At 49.4% G+C, this 19,985-nt stretch overlaps 10 protein-coding genes across 10 annotated transcripts; 7 read left to right on the top strand and 3 right to left on the bottom strand.

Moving 5' to 3' along the window:
- Positions 1-163: 163 nt before the first annotated feature.
- N7520_004508 (uncharacterized protein) lies at positions 164-3,130 on the top strand (the record flags this gene model as incomplete). Its single annotated transcript, XM_057138442.1, has 3 exons — positions 164-260; positions 316-1,675; positions 1,732-3,130. 3 exons carry the CDS (start codon positions 164-166, stop codon positions 3,128-3,130), a joined length of 2,856 nt encoding a protein of 951 aa, XP_056996649.1.
- A 750-nt stretch (positions 3,131-3,880) lies between these two features.
- On the top strand, positions 3,881-5,411 carry adB (adenylosuccinate synthase ADE12; the record flags this gene model as incomplete). The annotated part of the gene is made up of 4 exons (XM_057138443.1): positions 3,881-3,920; positions 4,025-4,093; positions 4,191-4,642; positions 4,701-5,411. The coding sequence occupies 4 exons, from the start codon at positions 3,881-3,883 to the stop codon at positions 5,409-5,411; spliced, it is 1,272 nt and encodes a 423-aa protein (XP_056996650.1).
- A 719-nt stretch (positions 5,412-6,130) lies between these two features.
- On the bottom strand, positions 6,131-8,258 carry helA (putative DEAD box RNA helicase HelA; the record flags this gene model as incomplete). The annotated part of the gene is made up of 2 exons (XM_057138444.1): positions 6,131-7,844; positions 7,903-8,258. 2 exons carry the CDS (start codon positions 8,256-8,258, stop codon positions 6,131-6,133), a joined length of 2,070 nt encoding a protein of 689 aa, XP_056996651.1.
- A 663-nt stretch (positions 8,259-8,921) lies between these two features.
- Positions 8,922-10,082, top strand: N7520_004511 (NAD(P)/FAD-dependent oxidoreductase; the record flags this gene model as incomplete). The annotated part of the gene is made up of 1 exon (XM_057138445.1): positions 8,922-10,082. The coding sequence occupies one exon, from the start codon at positions 8,922-8,924 to the stop codon at positions 10,080-10,082; it is 1,161 nt and encodes a 386-aa protein (XP_056996652.1).
- A 791-nt stretch (positions 10,083-10,873) lies between these two features.
- On the top strand, positions 10,874-11,911 carry N7520_004512 (MDR family NADP-dependent oxidoreductase; the record flags this gene model as incomplete). Its single annotated transcript, XM_057138446.1, has 1 exon — positions 10,874-11,911. The coding sequence occupies one exon, from the start codon at positions 10,874-10,876 to the stop codon at positions 11,909-11,911; it is 1,038 nt and encodes a 345-aa protein (XP_056996653.1).
- A 351-nt stretch (positions 11,912-12,262) lies between these two features.
- On the top strand, positions 12,263-13,169 carry N7520_004513 (CybS family protein; the record flags this gene model as incomplete). The annotated part of the gene is made up of 5 exons (XM_057138447.1): positions 12,263-12,427; positions 12,529-12,546; positions 12,709-12,775; positions 12,831-12,950; positions 13,004-13,169. The coding sequence occupies exons 1-5, from the start codon at positions 12,289-12,291 to the stop codon at positions 13,167-13,169; spliced, it is 510 nt and encodes a 169-aa protein (XP_056996654.1). The 5' UTR covers positions 12,263-12,288.
- A 344-nt stretch (positions 13,170-13,513) lies between these two features.
- On the bottom strand, positions 13,514-14,344 carry N7520_004514 (nucleotide diphosphatase; the record flags this gene model as incomplete). The annotated part of the gene is made up of 1 exon (XM_057138448.1): positions 13,514-14,344. One exon carries the CDS (start codon positions 14,342-14,344, stop codon positions 13,514-13,516), a length of 831 nt encoding a protein of 276 aa, XP_056996655.1.
- A 2,422-nt stretch (positions 14,345-16,766) lies between these two features.
- N7520_004515 (uncharacterized protein) lies at positions 16,767-17,102 on the bottom strand (the record flags this gene model as incomplete). The annotated part of the gene is made up of 1 exon (XM_057138449.1): positions 16,767-17,102. One exon carries the CDS (start codon positions 17,100-17,102, stop codon positions 16,767-16,769), a length of 336 nt encoding a protein of 111 aa, XP_056996656.1.
- A 450-nt stretch (positions 17,103-17,552) lies between these two features.
- Positions 17,553-18,400, top strand: N7520_004516 (uncharacterized protein; the record flags this gene model as incomplete). Its single annotated transcript, XM_057138450.1, has 2 exons — positions 17,553-17,670; positions 17,736-18,400. 2 exons carry the CDS (start codon positions 17,553-17,555, stop codon positions 18,398-18,400), a joined length of 783 nt encoding a protein of 260 aa, XP_056996657.1.
- A 1,189-nt stretch (positions 18,401-19,589) lies between these two features.
- Positions 19,590-19,850, top strand: N7520_004517 (uncharacterized protein; the record flags this gene model as incomplete). Its single annotated transcript, XM_057138451.1, has 1 exon — positions 19,590-19,850. The coding sequence occupies one exon, from the start codon at positions 19,590-19,592 to the stop codon at positions 19,848-19,850; it is 261 nt and encodes an 86-aa protein (XP_056996658.1).
- Between the last annotated feature and the right edge of the window lie 135 nt (positions 19,851-19,985).

Below are 19,985 nucleotides of genomic sequence, written 5' to 3' on the forward strand. Positions count from 1 at the left end.
CGACCTTCCTTCTATCTCAACCAGAACTTGCATCATCGCATTTGTATGCGACTTTCTGGCTGTCTCGAAACAAAATCCCTAGAATCATCCAAGCGTTCAATTAAATAACGATTATGTACCCTGTGTTCTCTTTGACCCATTTCCTCGCAACAACGAGATAAAGATGGTGAAGGCCGACGTACGGAGGGACTACTATGCGGACTTGGGTCTAGCTCCAAGCGCGGAGTCTGAAGATATCAAGAAACAGTTCCGGAAGCTAGGTAATGGAGGCTGAAATATCAAACAAAGAAAATGCCACTAACCCGAAGTCTCTAGCTCTTAAGTTTCATCCTGACAGGAATCCCGGAAGGGAAACAGAGTTTATTGCGAAGTTCCAATCTATCCAAGCCGCCCATGAGATACTTAGTGATCCTCAAACACGACTCAAGTACGATACAGATCGACTGCGCGCAGGATATGGTAAAGTCTACGGACCCCCGAGAACGAATACCCAGCGCAGATCGACCCAAGCCCCTGCGGCTCCTCCTCCCAGAGCCCCCAAGACCCCAAATCCACGACCCGCGTACGAGCAGTGGGGAGGTGCAACGCCGAATGGAGCATCAGCTGGCGCTCAGAGATATTCTGCACATGCTCGTGCAGGCCCGCAGCAATGGACTCCGCGGCAGGATGACGCGCAGACGAGGGCCGACGCGTTCAAGGGCTTTTCTGGGATGAGAGGTGCTTCTAATGCAGGATCATCATGGCGAGGCTTTGATCCCCAGACTGGACGCACCAGTGCTGGAAACCCCACTGGTAGCACGCCGAAACAGCAGAACAGCCCCTTTGGGAATGGGAGTGGAACTCGACCAAAATCTGCCTACCAATATTTCAAAGAAGGCGTCAAATCGCAGGATAACGTCAGTCCTAACTCAGGCAGGAAAAAGCAAGGATTCGCCCCAGGAACTGCCGCTGGAGGCGATGAGCCCCCGGCGCGGAATACTTCAGCTTATACTCACAATCGAAGCGAACGGCCGAGCAGCATGTATTTCGAATCTGCGCCGCCACCAACTGCAAAGAAACCCCCACCAGCACCTGAGCCTCCACTATTTACCGAGGAGTTTGAGCGAAACAGGAGAGGATACGCGTCTACGGGAGGAGAGAAGACTTTTTTTTCCAGCACTCCACTTCGACCTACAAGTACGCGCCCACCCCCAGGCAGTTTCCGGACATCCAACCCTCGCACCAACACAAGCCCGGGGTACCCTCAGCCAAACGAAAGACACCGAAGCGCCAGCCCTAAGCCCAGGCGCTACTCACCTGATCCTGATTCCTCTACGAGCTCAAGTGACCTGGAGTCGGAGGATGAATTTGAGGAAGTACCGCCCCGAAGCACCCGAAGCAACAAGCCCAAGGCCGTTCCCAAGAGTCGCCTTCCACCGCATCAAAAATTCTCCGACTTTCATCGACAGGCAGATTCCAGCCTCGGAACTGGTGAGGAACCTTCCACCCGGCATCGCTACGAGGAAGCGCCAAGCCCGTCAAATAAAGGCACTCGCAGACCTCGAAGGGTCCCTGGATTTGGAGATCTTACGGCTGACAGCGACGACAATAAAGGACATAATTCAGATAGCGCCGCATTTACTCGAGGCTCGAATCGCCCGCAACCACCCGATCAGTTTAAAGGCTCCACTTCTCGGTATGTTTACTTTTGGTATTGTTTGTGATGTACATGTCCGACTGATTCGTATCCAGAACCGATCCTACACAGAGTACCAATCCCAAGACTGCGGCATTTGGACGCCGAAGCACCAGTGATATGAATCATCTTCACAAGAAATTCTCTGCTGAAGACTGGAGAGGTCACCTCTCTGAATTCGATTTCATTGGAGCTTCAGCTTCGAATTTTGCTGCAGCGCGCAACTCTCCCAACTCAAAGCCCCGGGGTCGGACCAATCCACAGGATTCTGCGCAATCGACCCCTTCGAAAGGGCCTGCTAGCGCAAATGCATTTGGTATAGCTGATGATCCGTCCCAACCGAAAACACAGCAGGCTCCTACCCCATTCGCAGCGGCCAAGTTTCTTGCGGACGAATGGTCGAAATCGTTAGACAATCTTACTTGGGATGTTCCCAAGTCGGATAAACATAGAGCATCACACACTCCGCCTCGAAGCCCGAGAAAACAGTCTAGGGCGGGAACAAAGGTGCGGAGTGCTCCGCAGGCTGCAAGCGTGGCGTCAGAGGCTGATGAGGCGAAGGAGACCGTAAACGGTACTGTGCCTGAATCAGTTCCCGATGTTGAAGAGGTTGATGGAAAAGCTTGGGCTGCCGCAGATGCTGAGGCTATGGACATTGACGTCGAATCACCATCCGTGCCAAAGAAGGCGTCTGCTGGGGCTAAGAGCGCAGTTTACCCAGATCTCAACGTTGGTCAAGAGGCCCCTGCGAGCAGAAATGCCCAGTCATCGAAGGCCGAAGGCAATGCATCGAATACGGAGACACGCACCCCATTATTTAATCTGGAAAATCTTCGCAACACTGCACCATTCACTAGCACCAACAGCGGTGGTATCGAGAACTTAGATGATGTGCACGCTACATTGCCATTTGAATCTCGCGCAAAGCAACAGACTACGACCCAGCGTGACATTCGCCCCCGCGAGCTCAAATTACCTAACCCCCCTAAACGACCCTCGGCACCAGAAACCGTTGCCCTTTCTCCAGGGATAATGGTTCTCCCTCTTGAGAAATGGCAATATTACGTCTCTGCTATGGGCACCTACATGCACGATTGGAACGTCTTTAACCGCCGCATGCTACTCTATTTCCACGCCCGCCAAGAAGCCATCGAGACAGGCCTCTCACCCAATTGGATCAGCGCCGTCGGGGACTCTACTCGCCTCAAGATCGACGACGACGATACAGATGACAAAATCGAGAAGCACGACATGGACACATTCGACGACACTCTGATTCCTGGAAGTGGCAAGGGTGGATTCAGCGCTTATCTGCGTGGCATCGAAGAGGATGTTCAAGTACGGAAGCATTGGGAAGTTGCCTGTGAGATGCATCGGGATTGTATTCTTGCCCTTGGACGCCTCCGAGAGTGGATTCGGAATGGTGGGAAAGTGGTATCTTTTTCTACTATATGATGAATGATGAACTTGGATATCTACCTTGGGTAGCTTCGGCGTTAGGATTAGAGGGTCCTGCATGTTGGCATGGTGTTTTTGGTCAGCTCGATGAATAATACCCTGGATATTTTGCATGAGTTATGATTCGGGCTCGGGTGTTTCTACTACTTATTCCAAGGTTAGGCGCAAGGTCTTGGTTTATGCCTATTAATGGTCATGATACATGTGATTCATATGACCTCAGAGTCATCGACTCTTTCTATATTGCTTGTATTATGTCTTAATTCTCCATGTACCGCTACTAACATTTGAATACTTCAAGATGTGTATCTGTTGTGGACCTAAGGTACGGATAATAATCATTCCGTCTTCCTTCAGGCATCAAGGCAACATAAAATAGGTATATTACATACCATTAATACACGGGAAAAATTTAATAAATTACCATATTGCATATTGTGAGTCACTCCGAAATATAAGAAAAGTCGATTCTAGCCAGACTGAATAGTCGCAATTGAAAATCTTCATATCAAAAGCACACAGTCAGTAGGTTGCTAGTTCTCCCCAGTGTCCTAACAAGATCGCTCCAGCATTGTTGCAAAAAAACACACCGGAACTGACCGTACACTCAGATTGCCTGCCCCGCCATCCGAAGCCGGACTTACTTCTCATCTTCTCCAATCCTCCGCCACTAGCACTTGTTCGCCAATTGCCAATCGAAGCGCAGCAATTGATTCTAATTGATAACACACCCCACATTCCGCAATCATGGTTTCCATCGTTCTTGGAAGTCAATGGGGAGATGAAGGTATGTCGACCCCGCCAGCCCCGCGCTGAAGTACCGATGAACGCCTGAGACATGGACGACATGAATATGTGAAAACGGTGATTAACCGGGTCTTCGATGAACAGGAAAGGGAAAGATCACAGACATGCTCTCGCAGCAGGCGACACTCTGCTGTCGTGCAGCTGGTGGCCATAGTAAGTGTGACCTATGCGATTTAAATTTCAAACCTTTGACGAGAAAATGGAATACCCGGGCCCTTAGATCCAATCCAATCTAATTAACTCTTTATAGACGCCGGCCACACTATCGTTCACGACAACGTGACCTACGACTTCCACATTCTGCCCTCCGGTCTTGTCTCGCCTAAATGTATCAACCTCATCGGCGCCGGAACTGTCTTCCACGTTCCCAGCTTCTTCAAGGAGCTCGGCCACTTGGAAGCTAAGGGTCTCACCTCCGCTAGCAAGCGCATTTTCGTCTCTGACCGCGCACACGTCTGCTTTGATCTCCACTCCGTTGTCGATGGTCTTGAGGAGAAGGGTCTCGGTGGCCGCAAGGTTGGCACTACCGGTAAGGGTATCGGTCCCTGCTACAGTGACAAGGCTGCGCGTCGCGGTGTTCGCGTTGGTGAGATTATGGACGAGGTGACCTTTGAGCGCAAGTTGCGCACTCTGGATACCTCCTACCGGGCACGTTTCGGTGACCTGGCATATGATGTCGAGGAGGAGATTGCTCGATTCAAGGTATGAAACCAGAACAAAAACTGACGCTTTGGTATATGTAATATACTTACTTCACTAGGAATACCGCACCAAGCTCCAGCCCTACATCGTCGACCAGCTCGAGTTCCTGCAGGAGCACAAGAACTCCCCCAACACCCTGGTCGAAGGCGCTAACGCCCTCATGCTCGACCTCGACCACGGCACCTACCCCTTCGTCACCTCGTCCTCCACCGGCCTTGGCGGCGCAGTTCAGGCCCTCGCCCTGAACCCTCAGAGCATCAAGAACGTCATCGGTGTCTTGAAGGCGTACACCACCCGCGTCGGCTCGGGTCCCTTCCCCTCCGAACAGCTCAACGCCGATGGCGAGAAGCTGCAGGTCGTCGGTCGCGAGTTCGGTGTGACTACCGGCCGCAAGCGCCGCTGTGGTTGGTTGGATCTTGTTCTTGCTCGGTACTCGCACGCGATCAACCACTACACTGCGCTGAACCTCACCAAGCTCGATGTCCTGGATGACTTTGATGAGATCAAGGTTGGAGTTGCGTACAAGCTGCCCTGTGGTAAGCGGACGACTGGATCGTTCCCTGCTGATCCCAATGTCATTGAGAAGATTGAGGTTGAGTATGTTACTTTGCCGGGTTGGAAGTCTAACACTATGGGTGTCACGAAGTATGAGGATTTGCCGGCCAATGCTCGTTCTTACATTGAGTTTATTGAGCGGGAGATTGGTGGTGTTCCTATCAAGTGGATTGGAACTGGTCCTGCGCGGGAACACATGATTGCTCGCGAGTAGGAACAATCTTGGAAAATAGGGACTTGTGGTCGTTTTTGTTCTTTTCATTGTAAGTATCTGCCTGCAGTAGATTTCTCTGTTCATGTTATTTTCTCTGGTTGGGCAGTATATGAGGTACGTGATTGAATTATATATACCTTTCATCCTTAGATCCTTATCCATGCCAATATTCGACCTTGTCTGGACTTTGGGATTAATTCATTGCTGAATAGATAGGTGTATGTATAATCAAACAGTAAATATGGTATGTACATAGCTTTTGGATACAGACTTGTCCTGGTGTACATCATTTCCGCGACACTGTCCAAGGCACGGGGGCTAATTCCACTTGTGCAACCCACGATTGATTGAAAGTACCTAGGACAACGCCCAAAACCCAGGGAACATTTGAACATGGAATACAGCAAGAGTCTACTAGATATGAAAATTCCAGGTAATAGTACATTGTAATTGATTATAATCTTGATACCCAGGCCCAGTATGAAATTGCAATATAAGACAAGAGGTGAGAAGTTGAAATGGGGAATCGACATATGGTACAGATGTCAGAGGAAGAGAGACAGAACGCCGCCCAAATGCGAGGATGGAAAACTCTATCAGGTTTCTTTTGTCATCAGGAACGGAAGAGCGAAACGATAAACCAAGAAAAAAAATACAATGACAACGGCAAATCGTCACTTTTGAAGACCGTCCCCGATTCCTGACCGGGTCATCAAGATCTAATCAAACAAACGGGAGCGGGAGGAACGCTCGCGATCACCGCCGAAAGAACGAGGGGAACGCTCACGGTCGCCGAAGGAACGGGAACCACGGTCGCCACGGTCGCCACCGTAAGAGCGAGGGGAGCGCTCACGATCGCCGAAGGAACGGGAACCACGGTCGCCGCCGAAGGAACGAGAGCCACGATCACCTCCGAAAGCACGAGGGCTGCGGCGGTCACGGTCACCACCGAAACCACCGGGTCTGCGGTTATCATCTCCACTGGAAGGACGACGGGTGTCATCGACTCTAACTTCAGGGATGTTGCGGAGTCCAAGGTTCTTCACAAGGGCGGAGCTAAGAGCTGGGGGCTCGGCAAGACGGTATCCGTGAACGGCCAGTCGGTTGAGAACATTAATGGCAGTCCGCTTGCTGTTGAAGGTCTGCAGAGTAGAGCCAAGCTGAGCGCGGTAAGTGTGGAACTTCAGGTCTCCAGAGACCTTGGTCATGGCGTTGTTGATGAGCTCAATAGTGTTGCGGGCGGCCTCAGGAGCATCATCAATGCTCTTAGACATGTCCACAGAAGAAGTTTGCAGAGTCTGGCGATCCTGCGTGACAGGCATACCATGACACTTGTCACTTAGGTTATCGATCTGGTTGGCGTGGATGAAGACCCAGCCCTCACCGGTCTTACCAGCACGAGCGGTACGGCCAGTTCGGTGGATGTAGGTCTCACGGTCGTTAGGAACACCAATCTGGATGACGTGGGTGACATCCGGGAAGTCCATACCACGAGCAGTCACATCCGATGAGAATAGGATAGCCTCGGGAGCACGGCGGAAAGCATCAGCGGCGTAGGTTCGCTGGCGCTGGCTGAGACGCGAGTGGATCTCCAGGAAGCGCATGCGACCCAGAGGGGCATTGGAAGGGTCCTCACGGCTGCCACGGGGCAGGTTTTGGAAAGCCTCAGCAGCGAGCTGAGTCTCACTGGTGGAGTTAAAGTAGACAATAGCCTTGAACGGGCGCAACTCGGGGTCTTCCTGTTGACGTGCCTGGTATACTTGGGCAAGCTCGAGGACACCAGGAAGAGCGTTCTCATAACCAGGCTGGATAACGAACTTCTGCGGCACCTTAAGGTGGACCGGGACTTCGTCATCCCGAACGGTTTTGACATACTTGTAATCCGGCTTCATGGTTCGGTTAACCATCTTCAGGACCTCCTTAGGAACAGTGGCGGAGAACATCAGAGTTTGACGGGGCACCTGGAGAGGATCCGGAAGCAGGGCGGAAATCTCATTAATTTCCTCAGAGAAACCCTGGTCAAGAAGACGATCGGCCTCATCGAGGATGAGGGTGTTCAGCTGAGGAGTCGTCACGCCACTGTAAGGGTCGGACAGGATATCCTTGATACGACCAGGGGTACCGACCAGCAGGTGGCAACCCTCACGCTGAATCTTCTGAAGTCCGGCTCTCTTCTGTGTGCCACCGACGGCGGTCTGGACTAGCAGACCAGTGCCGGGGGTCATCTTCCGGGCTTCCGCAGCGATCTGCTCAGCAAGCTCACGGGTGGGAGAGATGATCAGGGCTCTGATATCACTGGAGGAGGCTCTTGGGCCGCGTCTGTGAGCGGGGCCATCGGCTTTCAATGTGAGGGTAGGGTCGTTCATGATGTTCTGCATGGTAGGGAGAAGGAAGGCGAGGGTCTTTCCGGTACCGGTCTTGGCTTGCGCAAGGCTGTAGAAGTGGTCAGTAAATAGATCGATGGCATTTGGTATAGCTTAGGTAGACGTACATATCATCGCCCTTCAGCATTTGGTGAATTGTCTCGCTTTGGACGGCGGTCATGGTCTCCAAGCCCATACGAGCAGGGTGGGTGATGTTTCGGACGATCATCTCATCAATAAGATCATTGTTTCTGAGATCAGCAAACTTGGTGATCAACTCTTCCTCATCGATCCGGGTAGGCACCGGTCCAGCGGCGGCCTTCAGGGCAGGGAAGGAGGTTTGGAATGATCGACCAAGCGCAGGAGTCCGGATGGCCAAAGGCTGCAACTTGGACAGTTGAGGAGCCCATCGTGAAGAAAGGCTACGAGGCACAGATGTGCGGATCGCCTGTGAGACGCCGAATTGGCGGAAAACACCAAGCATGATGAAAATATGGATTGATGAAAGGATGCCTATCGCAACTTGAGCGGAGCGTCGCGCAGAAAAAAAGGGAAAATTAAAACATGCGATCACATGACACTTATCGATAAGGGGGTTCCTGGATGCCTGAGGCAGAGAGAGAGAGTAAGTTTTTCCGCGATTTGGACTTTCAAGGCTACGAACCTTCTTATTACCGATCTGAATACCTATCTGAATATCGGAAAATGTTATCCAAATACTTGATTATGACTAATATGTATAAAGTATGAAATCCCAAGTCTTGTTACAATCTGAAAAAGGTTTGTTACTAAACTGAAGCTTTATATGCCAGTGAGGACTAGTACTATGAGATAAGGTTAGACGTGTAAGATTTTAGTCTCGATGTCTCTCATCTTGGCTAGGTCAAGGGATTTTCTCTACTCTGTGCACAATCATTGGATTGATAAGCGTAATTCAATTGGTGCTCAAACTTACCCATGAACGATAACAGAATTTAAAGAAAATGAGCCACACTAGTACATACTAATGTCCCGCAAAATCGGTGTGGAGTGGGGGTCTGGATTCCTTGGAACTGGAACTCCTATAAGAAGACTAGTCCCCAATCACGGCAAATATGAAGTTTTTTCTAACCCCCTAAACTTTGTTTTTTTTTACCAACCTTCCATCATGGTCAACATTGTGATCATTGGAGCTTCCACGGTGGGTGTTACCGCTGCCCATGAGTTACTGCGTGATGCTAGTGCCTTGAAAGCTAAGGTCACTCTGATCAATCCCTCAACAAGCTTTTACTGGAATATCGCTGCTCCCCGTATCCTTGCCAAGCCAAACGCTTTCCATGCCGACCAGTATCTTCTTCCCATCAAGGAGGCATTTGCCCAATATGCGGAAAACTCATTTGAATTTATTGCTGGAACTGTGACTGCTATGGATATCTCCTCCAACACTGTATCCGTAACCTCTAATGACGGCGACGTCAAATCGCTGCCATATGACTACCTTCTAATCGGTTCGGGTGCCACCACTCCCTCCACAACCGGTCAAGTCACCGGCACTGAAATCCCTTTCAAGCACTCGGGGCGCGACGATATGAAGGAGCTCATCGAGGCAGCCCAGAAGCTAACCACCAGTGCCAAGAGCATCGTTATCGGTGGTGCAGGCCCGGTCGGAGTGGAACTGGCTGGTGAACTTGCCGAAGCAGTGGCAGAGAACTCTAGCGACGTTTCCATCACGCTGGTCTCTGCGACAGACCGAGTTCTGCATACACTCAAGTCATCTGCCAGTACCGCCGCAGAGAATATGCTCAAGAAGAAAAATGTCAACTTGATCACCTCTACGCGTGTCCTCGGGGTCGAGGCTTCAGGTGACTCATGGATTATCTCCTTGGACAGTGGTGATAAGCTCACCACCGATCTTTACATCCCCACCACTGGTTCCATCCCGAACAACAGCTTTATTCCTGAGTCCTTGCTCGCCACCGAGGGGTGGGTTAGAGTCAACAAGGAATTGCGCGTGCAGTCAACCGAGAGCTCAGGGGTCTTGCCAATCTACGCAGCTGGTGACATCACCACCAACTGGATGCGTCTTGGATTCAAGGCGGCCGAACAGGCTCGAGTGGCAGCTCATAACATCAAGGTCGATATTCTGAACAAGGGTGACCGCAAGTCTTATGATCAGGGTGAGAGTATTACGATGTTGGTACCTGTTGGCGAGTCCGGTGGTACTGGACAGCTCTTTGGCTTTGTTCCGTGGAGTTTCATGATCCGCATGATTAAGGGCAAGGACTTTTTCGTGTCCAAGGCGCCAGAGTATCTGGCTGGTAGGGGTTAGATGGAAGATGGGAACTTCCACGTTGAACTGGTTTATGTACTTAATGTTTGATACCTCTGAGCGCTGTTTTCTCTGATCTTGAATGAATAATTTGTGCGCTAGACAAGGATATCTATATATTTTCAAGGTAAAAAGTACCATGCAGCCACTTATATGGTAATCTGGAGAGTTAAATTGAAGGAACCAATGATAAAAATTCTGTCCGAAATTGATCCACTTTGCCTCCCCGCTATGATGCCAGAACTGGTAGTCTGCTCCGTGCTGAGAAATCAAGAATCGGCATACGGAGTATTTATTTCGATTTCTCATGGTTTCAAGGCTTATTCTTGAAGAACGGTCCTCTTGCCTGGAATGGCGGTGTCCGTCGGCCTGATTGTTTTCAGTTCCTCCGAAGCTCCACCCTTGTACTCCGTACTGTAGTCCATATTGACTCCACATACAAGGTTTCCAAAGATATTGAAGAGCTTTTTCTAGACTTAGAGTTGTGGCGAAGGGGTAGATCCCCGGTTATGAAATAATTATGACGAGTATATCTATCAAATTATGAATTATGTATTGAAATGTAATATTTTCGAAGCACTTGAGTGGATCCAGCACATGTATTCAAAACCCCATAACCTTCTCGAGAAGCTTCTCCGGGCCCCCTCGGCAAGGTAACATCTGCTTTATAATATTAATTCAATCTGGGTTTTTGCCTCGGGCCCTCTGCCCCGTACTATATAAAACCCAAGTGTTGCTCCATTCTTCAATTTGAAACTTCTATATACCACATTCTTCGCATCCCCTACATCATGGTCAACAAGGCACTCATCTTCAGCAAGGTCCCTGCGCCTGCGCAATACCCCAAGGTTGGCGAGGATCTCACCATTGGTGAGGTTGGCTATGGTCCCGATGCCGCTGCCCCCGAGAACGGTGTCGTCCTCCAGTCCCTCTACAGCAGCTTTGATCCTTACATGCGGGGCCGTATGCGCGCTCCCGAAACAAAGTCCTACTCTCCCCCCTTCGAGCTTGGAAAGCCTATCGACAACAACACCATTGGCAAGATCCTGCGCTCCAACAATGCCGACTTCAAGGAGGGCGACCTGGTGATCGGCTTCTTGCCCATCCAGGAGTACACCGTTCTGGACAGCCCCAATATGGTGCGCATTAAGAAGATCGACAACCCTCTTGGTCTGGAGGATATCCGTGTCTTCCTTGGCCCCCTGGGTATGCCTGGATTGACCGCGTACTCCTCCCTGTACGACATCGGCAAGCCCAAGAAGGGCGAGACCATCTTTGTGTCTGCTGCCAGTGGTGCCGTCGGCCAGCTGGTCGGTCAGCTCGCCAAGCACGAGGGTCTCCGTGTGATCGGATCCGTTGGCTCCGACGACAAGCTCGACTACATCCTGAAGGATCTTGGATTTGATGGCGGTTTCAACTACAAGAAGGAGAAGCCCGCTGATGCGCTTAAGCGTCTTGCTCCCGAGGGTATTGATATCTACTACGAGAACGTCGGTGGAGAGCACTTTGAGGCTGCCCTGGATGCCATGAACAACTTTGGCCGTTGTGTGATGTGCGGTATGATCTCGCAGTACAACGCTAAGCCTTACCCCATTACCAACCTCATGCACCTTGTTGCCAAGCGCATTACCTGCCGTGGCTTCATTGTTGGTGATGAGAACATGGGCCCTGTCTACACCAAGGAGCACCAGGAGAACGTACAGAAGTGGATCAAGGACGGTTCCTTCAAGGTTCTGATTCACCAGACTGATGGTATTGACAACGCTGCTCAGGGTCTGCTTGATATCTACCACGGCAAGAACATGGGCAAGGCTGTGCTGAAGTTCTAAGTAGATGGCAGGAAATATTGAGATGAAATAATGCCTGCAACGATTTCAATTTTCATTTGCTGTAGTTAAATTCTCCAAGTCTATTTCGAGATAGGGTAATAATTTGAATAAAAAAAATCAAATAATCAATTCCATATCCTCTACATGAAAAACATTACTTATATATGTAGTTTTACTTGTTTCACTGTATGATATCCCCAGATCCGGCAAAGAGTTTAGTCCCGCCCGCATCGGCCAATTTCGGCTGCGCGGGAACCTCTTGACCAATCACCTGACCCGTAAATGGATGACATACCGAGTCGGATTCCCGAGGTTGTCACAACTTCATCCTTGTGCATTGATCTAGCAACCCTCCATCTCCCCTCAAACTCCTCACAATGGCTTCATTCGCGCGTTCGTCACTGCTCCGGCAGTCCCTTGCGACCCGGTCGCCTTTCATGCGCCAGAATGTTGGCGTGTCGCAGGCCGTGGCTTTCCACGCTTCTGCCCGCAAGCAGATCCTGCCTCCTCTGCCCCGTAAGTTCATAGCATGAAATGGCGTTTGATTACCGGGAAACTATTAGCGGATTGTCCAGTGGCTTGAATATGTTTGCTAACCGCGATTCCATCTCTTACAGAGAGCATTGAGGGAACCAGTATGTTTCTCACCCGTACCGATTCTACACTTCCGACGATTGTCCCGCTATGTTTTTGAACGACGTCCACCTTGCATGCTTATTGGAGAACAACGATTGTCAACATCTGGCGGAACATGGACTGGTTTCACTTGCGGTTATAATGTTACTAACTGGAGACAGTGAACGACCCCGTTCCGGTCCCCAAGCCCAGCCCGATGCACGGAAGCTACCACTGGACCTTCGAGCGGTTCGTTGCACCTCGCATACACCCGGATGGAGAACAATGACTGACATTATTTTAGCGCTGTCTGCGTCGGTCTGATCCCCCTCAGCATCGCTCCCTTCGCTGCCGGCTCCCTCAACCCCGTCATGGACGCCGTTCTCTGCACTCTCCTGGTCGCCCACTCCCACATCGGATTCGAGTAAGCAGCCGCCCACATCCGCCATACTATGAAAGCACTCTGACATCATCTAGGGCCGCCATTGTCGATTACTTCCGTCCCCAGCGTGTGCCTAAGTTCTACTCTCTCTGCCAGTGGCTTCTGCGCGCCTTCACCTTGACCACCGCGGTCGGTTTGTACGAGTTCGAGACCAACGATGTTGGTGTTACTGAGGCTCTGCGTCGTATCTGGAACGCATAGAGTGGTGTCGTGGATTTGAAAAGGGTTGTTTTGGGTTCGTTTTTAATCTGGTTCCAGGCGTTTCGCCTATGTATATGTCCTTGAAACACAATTTCATTTGTCTCGCCCGAATATATCGGAGCTGAATACTTCAATATTTCACGGCCAATAGCGATAACTCCAGATGTCGGAAGTAGTATTCCTATTTGAACGCAGTTTGGATACAGTCCGGATACAGATTGATCTATAGGTATATGTAGTTCATATACTGTATGTCCCATTTTAATCTATCCGAAATACAGAACCCTACAAACATCTTTATGCTAAATGTATATAACCAAGCCACATGCATAGAAAACCAGGAATCACTCATCCTCATCCTCCTCATCCAACTCCAAAAGCGGATCCCCCTCCAACCGATCCTCATCATCAGCCTTCTGCATAACAGTCTCAATAAGCTTCAAAGTTGACTTCAGCGGCAATCCAACAACATTATCATAAGTTCCCTCAATCTTTTCCACGAGAATGGACCCAAGCCCCTGCAATCCATACCCACCCGCCTTATCCGCTCCCTCTCTCGTCTTCACGTAAGCCATAAGCAAATCATCCGTCACATCCCCATCAAACCGCACATTCGTCTCCTCCACAACCGTCTCCATCGCATACCCAGGCTGTCGCGCACTAGCCAACGGCGCCATAAGAACAAGAGCAGTATAGACTTTGTGATCGCGAGCGTCGCGAAGAGCCCGGAGCATAGAGAAATGGTGCGCTTCTGAGCGCGGTTTCTCAAGAATGGTTTCCGTTGTTACATCGACGACAATCGTATCAGCTGCTATGATCAGGCTTGGTTCGCCTTTGATTTCGTTGTCGATTTCTTGTGCGTAGACTGCTTGCGCTTTCTTTGTTGCTGTTGCTAGAACGTATTCCACTGGGCCGAGGGATTTGGGGAGGTCCTCTTCTGCGTTTGAGGGGATGATTTCTAGATTGGGAAGGCCGAGGAATGCGATTATTTGGCGTCGGCGGGGGGATTGGGATGCGAGGATTACTCGTTTGTTGCGGAGGTCGTTGAGCGCGGGGAGGGAGAGTGGTGGTGGGCGTGGGAGGGCCCGGGTTGGTGTTGGTTTTGTGTCATCGTAGGCTGGTGGGGAGTCAATAGGATCCTCCTGGTCGAGGAGGTTTGTCTTGGAGGTTGACATGGTTGTTCCAATTTCAAATGTTGGGTTTGGGTTGGGTTGGTTGGAGCGAGTTTCGAGCTTTGCGGATAACGATGCTTTTCCCCACAGTGATCATCCCCTGATTGGTAGACTCTAGTATTGGAGGCTTTCTGCCCATCAAAGTGTCTAGATTTCCTATTCTTCCTTACTGTATAAGTTAAGTCGGAGAGATCTCCAGAATAATAAGTAGCAAACTAGGAAGAAAAGAAAAGAGACGTGGAGAGAGAAGGGGGATAATACCCGAATATATATTGGAAGGTAATAGTCCATGGAAATTGTGAAGAGCCCTCAAAATCAAAGCATGATATTCATGTTCTATCGTTTTATCTATGTAAGAGGATGAAAATCAAGGGGAGGGAGTCACTATGCAATCTCTTCGGCTTGCATAAACGCGATTCTTACTCCATTTCTGGTATTTTATCATCAATTGCCCAAGGTAACCAGACATAAGGTAGGCTAAGTATGCAACTGCAAGGCGTTGAGTCGTTGGACCAGATTGGAGGACCGGGTAGGAGCTTGAAGAACAGCTAGCGTCTTTTGAACAATTTGAACCTTTTAGAAACTCGGTGAATGAATGGCGGACAACGGGGACCGTTTCATCGGAGGATGTTCGTGACTATAACGAAGGAACATCCTTCCCCTACCAGTCGCCGATCTGATTAAGGCCAAAGAATGGCTATACCCTATACCCTATAACCTGGAAAAAGATCAATTCGCTCGATATCTTGCGAATCATCTATTGGGCACGGGCAAGTGGATCACATACAGAACCAGAAGAGAGAAAAAAAGACAAGAAAAAAAAAACCCAAGAGCTATGCTCATTCTCCATCTTGCATTTGGCCTTCTCCGCGTTCAGTTTCGTGATTGAATAGTGAACCCATTTTTCTGCTCCCAAGCAATTTTTGCTGATTCCACATATCGACTGCAATTATCTTTAATCTTTCAACCCCAATCACCAAGTCCTTTTCTCTGCTTGAATTTGCGTCCGGTAATCTTCTCACAAGAAGCCTGAGTCTAACAGTCATTGTAGCTCCTCTAACCACAATCTCGCCGGTGCTTTTGTTTCTTTGTGATGATAATATGCTGGTCCCTGATGATTTCACTTGCATCAACTCCTCGTCCCACCAGTGCATGTCGCTCCCAAACATCAACCACTAGCCTTAGAGTTCGATCAAGTTTGCAGGTTATGCAAAACGCTGTACTCCCTTTCGCCGATCTGAGTCACCATTTGGCATTTTCCTCAAGACTTGGAAGACTTTCTTCCGATTTCGATCACTAGGGTGGGTCTTTCTCTTGGGAAACCAATGGGGGAGTCTTGCTGGCCCAAATGCGGCATCAGGGATTCTGATCTCGTCCTTGTCATCTCTGGCGGAAATCATGGGAGTGACAGAAGAGTGAAACTGAGGACATTGTTGCTTTTAGTCAATAGTCAGTCTCGAAAATTCCCTTCGTGAAGCTTGTGTATGAGGCTGATCGTTGGCAGCTGACAAGCCATTGGGAGGGATTGTGGTATGAAGTATGAATAAGGGTCGAGGCATGAAGGAGAGATTAAATGGAAAAGAGAGAGAAGAAAGGAAAAGAGAGAGAGGAGACACCTTTTATACCGTGGTCGCTTGAACGTCACCAAGCAAGAGACTGTTAGATAATGAGTATGATACTGTGTAGGAGACCGCGGTAAGTACTGAGTAGGGAACTGAGCAGGCAACCGGGTAGGATATTGTTGAATTGTCGAAGGGCAGGCCTTAACTCTTCCCTTTTTGCAATGGCCGGCTATAATCGGATAAAAGACTAAATATGGCCTGGTCTGGTAGCATTCCTTATTATTTGCCCTGAGCAGCCTATTTTCACCAAGATTTTTGTCACTCAGCATTGGGCTGTGCAGTACAATGTACCGGGGCACGGATGGTAAATGTTGAAAGGGGTTGAACTGTTAAATTCGAAGCAGACCGGTACAAAACGCCCTTGTGGCTGCAGAGCCACACCCATAGATGAATTGACATACATTCTGCCTATCCCAAGATGTAAAAAAAAGCATATGTGAAGTATTAGAAACATTGAGAATAAAAGAAATCCAACAGACGTCGGCGAAGGGAAGCCATCAATGTGCTAAGGAGCAATTGAAAGGATGGGACCGTGATGACAGTCGTCAACATAAACCATGAATTCGGATCATGATTATAACAGGCTGGAGGTCGCAATAGAGAAAGAGATTCGTTTGAATGCATGACTCATTTTCATTTTCATTTTCATTTTCGTGTGAGTGAAGAGGCCCGCCTCCCGAACCTCGGCATATCCATGACGCGCCAAAGCACCCACCACAATGGCAAAGGAGATGCAAAGACCCCAAACAAGGGCTCAAAATGAATTGAACCGCCGGATGAGAGACCGAGAGCAATTCGAGTGCTTATGAAGGTCGCAGGGAGTCGTCCACGTGTCCGCCTTTTCTCTCAACCTCAGCAATCAGGTTATGTCGCTCTTGCAACTTGAGATGCATGAAATCGACAGTCTTTTGTAAGACAACGCTCTCGCTGCGACCCTGTCCCTCCAAGCCAGGGACCAATTCTGTAAGACGATCGAAGCCTTCTCGAATGGCAGCGCGGCGCTTCTGCTCCGACGCGATGTGGTTGTTCTTCTTCTCTTGATCGGTCAAACGTGGCTTCTCCTTCTCTTGGCCAGACACAGACTTAGATGCTGCTGTGGGGGTCGAGGAGGACCGGTCATTTTCGTCGTCAGGGTTCATTGTGGGTCGTAGTGGATTCGGCAGAGATGGGAGGGCAGACGATACGTAGGATGGAAAGACGAAAGATTGACGTTAGGGTAAATTTATCACGTGCCCTGTGCTTCCTTTCTCCCAGACCCTTTTAATTGTGCCAGAGTAGCAGAGGATGGAACAGGGGGGACCGAGCTGAGTGGAAGTGGACAAAATGCGATAGCGATAACGATAAGCTGAGAATTGCGGAGAAACCCAAGTTGGGTTGCGAGTCTTGGCAACATTTCAACGTCATAGAAGATGGTTCCACCTCACACCCTGTTCGTTTCTTCTTTTTTTTCTTCCTCTCTTCCCTTTGAACACACATCGAAGGCTCTAAATCTATAAATTAAGCTCTGGATTGAAATTTCCTCCAAAACTCGTCTCATTTTTAATCTGCTCACCTTTATCTGTCTCCATACTACTTTTACGTGTACAACAATGGGCCACGAGCCACTCCGTGGATCATGCTCATGTGGCCGCAATGAATATCAGATACAGATCCCTGATGATGTGACTGAGCATGCACAAGTCTATTTTGACAGCAGCCGAGACAATCGTATGGATTTCATACCCGAAGCCAAGCTCAAGCTCCACTTTGCCCTCCCGCTTATACATCTATAGGTCGATTTCACGGGACACCATTGACAGCCTGGCTGCGTGTGCCACTGGACTGGTATCAGTCACATACTACATCATTCTTTCCCGACGAAACTCACGATTCCATCCGCCGCATATTCACACCACGTCATGCTCCCCAGACTCGCCGCATCTTCTGTGGCTTCTGTGGTACACCGTTGACTTTCTGGACGGAAGAGCCTGCCGATGAAGCGGATTTCATGTCGATCGCTATTGGGAGTCTTACTGGGGAGGATCAGCATGCTTTGAGTGATCTAAATCTGCTACCGGATGATCTTGATGATGATGCACATGATATCTCGACGTCATCTGCCCTTGCACCGCCCCAAGGAGACACTTCTGTTATTGTACCTTCGCTTGCAGATACTCCAATCATCTCTCGGAGTTTCCGACATGGTACGATTGATGGTATTCCCTGGTTTGAAGAGATGGTGGAAGGAAGTCGCCTTGGTCGATTGATGCGGGCGAAACGAGGAAAGGGAATGAGCGAGGACAACTCTACATTCTTTGAGTGGGAAATTAGTGAGTGGCATGAAGGCGATACCGGTGGAATCGAGCAAGAGGACTCTGATTCGAGCGGCAAAGCCACAGGGAAGAGAAAACGGGGGGACCAAGGGGATGTTCAGCGTCTACAAAAGCGGTCAGAGTGAAGATTTGACATCATTCAAACGGATTTAGCCCGGCGTCGCTTTTGGAAATTACCAATGAACGAACGATTTTTCAAAATTCTAAACCTTCTAAATAAGCTTTAGATTCCTATGCCTGTATATTTATTTTCATATAAGAAGACAATGTGGTTATAGTGTGGAGCTCTATTGCGATGGATCATATTTCCTCCAACGGGCGTTGTGAGAAACATTTACAGTAAGCTATCTGAATGAAGCTTAAAAATCTAGTGAATAGATAGTGAGAAGGAATTTGGATAAAATTAGTCTCCTGCGACTACTGCAAAGACAATACAACCGAAACGGTGCCTGATCCAACATCGAGTATACTAGATACCAGCTTAAGCGATATCGGTATCATTGAATAGCGGCGTAGGGTTTCTGCCACAAGTCAATAGATAAAGCCACGCGCTCTCCATCCTTCGCAACCTGCGTCCTACGCGTCTGCAATTTATCATATTGTATTATTTCTTTGCGACCCACGACCTTGGATTTTGATTTTCAGCGCGGCTTTATCAATCTCGCACTTGATATCTGATCATAAGTAAGTGATACTCCATGGAAAGAGTGATATTAAATAGATGTCCAATTAAGATAAGTGGGTGATCGTTCAGAGCGCGCTTTCGGCGCTCGACTTTTTTGGTCGCCCAGGCTTAAACGTTTTGTCTCTTTGGCACCCTTGGCATGTTCTTAATTATTTGAAGCATGTTAGCTGACGATCTGCTTGTGAAAGATATAGGGAGATACAACAGGCCCTACCTGCAGCAGATTCCGCTGCCAGAACCCGACGGCAGAGTGCCGCGCTAGAGAAGCCGGTCCTTTGTGGCAATCAAAAAATCGGGTTCGTGCATATTCGGCTGCCATGTCATGTAATGTGTGCTGTGGAGTATTGATGACAAAGATGGTAGTCGTGCAAAGCCCATCACTGATATAATTTGGTGAACAGCTCACAGCAGGAATCCAGAGATTGCGCCAAATGGGCACACGGGAAGAGCCTATAAGTTAATCTTTGTATAGAAATGATTTTCCTGTTGCAGATTGATACTGACTAGAAGACAGGATACCGTCAGCTCCATCACCACCAGGATCTGGAGCCCAGCTAGTAGTGATGCTAACTGGGCCGTTCCTCGTGCACCGGTTGTGGAAATGATGGAAGCAGAAAGTGAATAGGGAAATGGCACAGGGCAAACTACATGGCAGGAGTTGCCATGGCGTATTGAGTCTCCACTGGGAGCTTCAACACGAAGTCTTCGATGATGACTGGGGCTCGGAGAGAATCCTTTCCCCAGAGGTTTTATCCTCCGTTTGGCACCCGGAGCTCGGGGCCTTCGAATGGGATGTCGAGAGTCTCAGCTGGCCTCCACAGACCAGCCCGCTCGGCTCCCGCTCTGCCCTCGATGTTGGAGCAGAATCGGCAATGGCGGCAGAATTATGATTATAAGTCAGAAGCTGATAGCGGTGAGAGTGCTGTTTATTTGGCCCAGCTTTGTTTCTTCTGGGCAGACACAGACCGCACCGGCCATCGGTGCTTACCATTATTTGACATCTAGGGTTACCATCATGTGGCTCC

The sequence above is a fragment of the Penicillium odoratum genome (genome assembly GCF_028828045.1).
Source record: "Penicillium odoratum strain IBT 22623 chromosome Unknown utg000004l_segment0_segment0, whole genome shotgun sequence".
In the NCBI taxonomy this organism is placed as follows: domain Eukaryota; kingdom Fungi; phylum Ascomycota; class Eurotiomycetes; order Eurotiales; family Aspergillaceae; genus Penicillium; species Penicillium odoratum.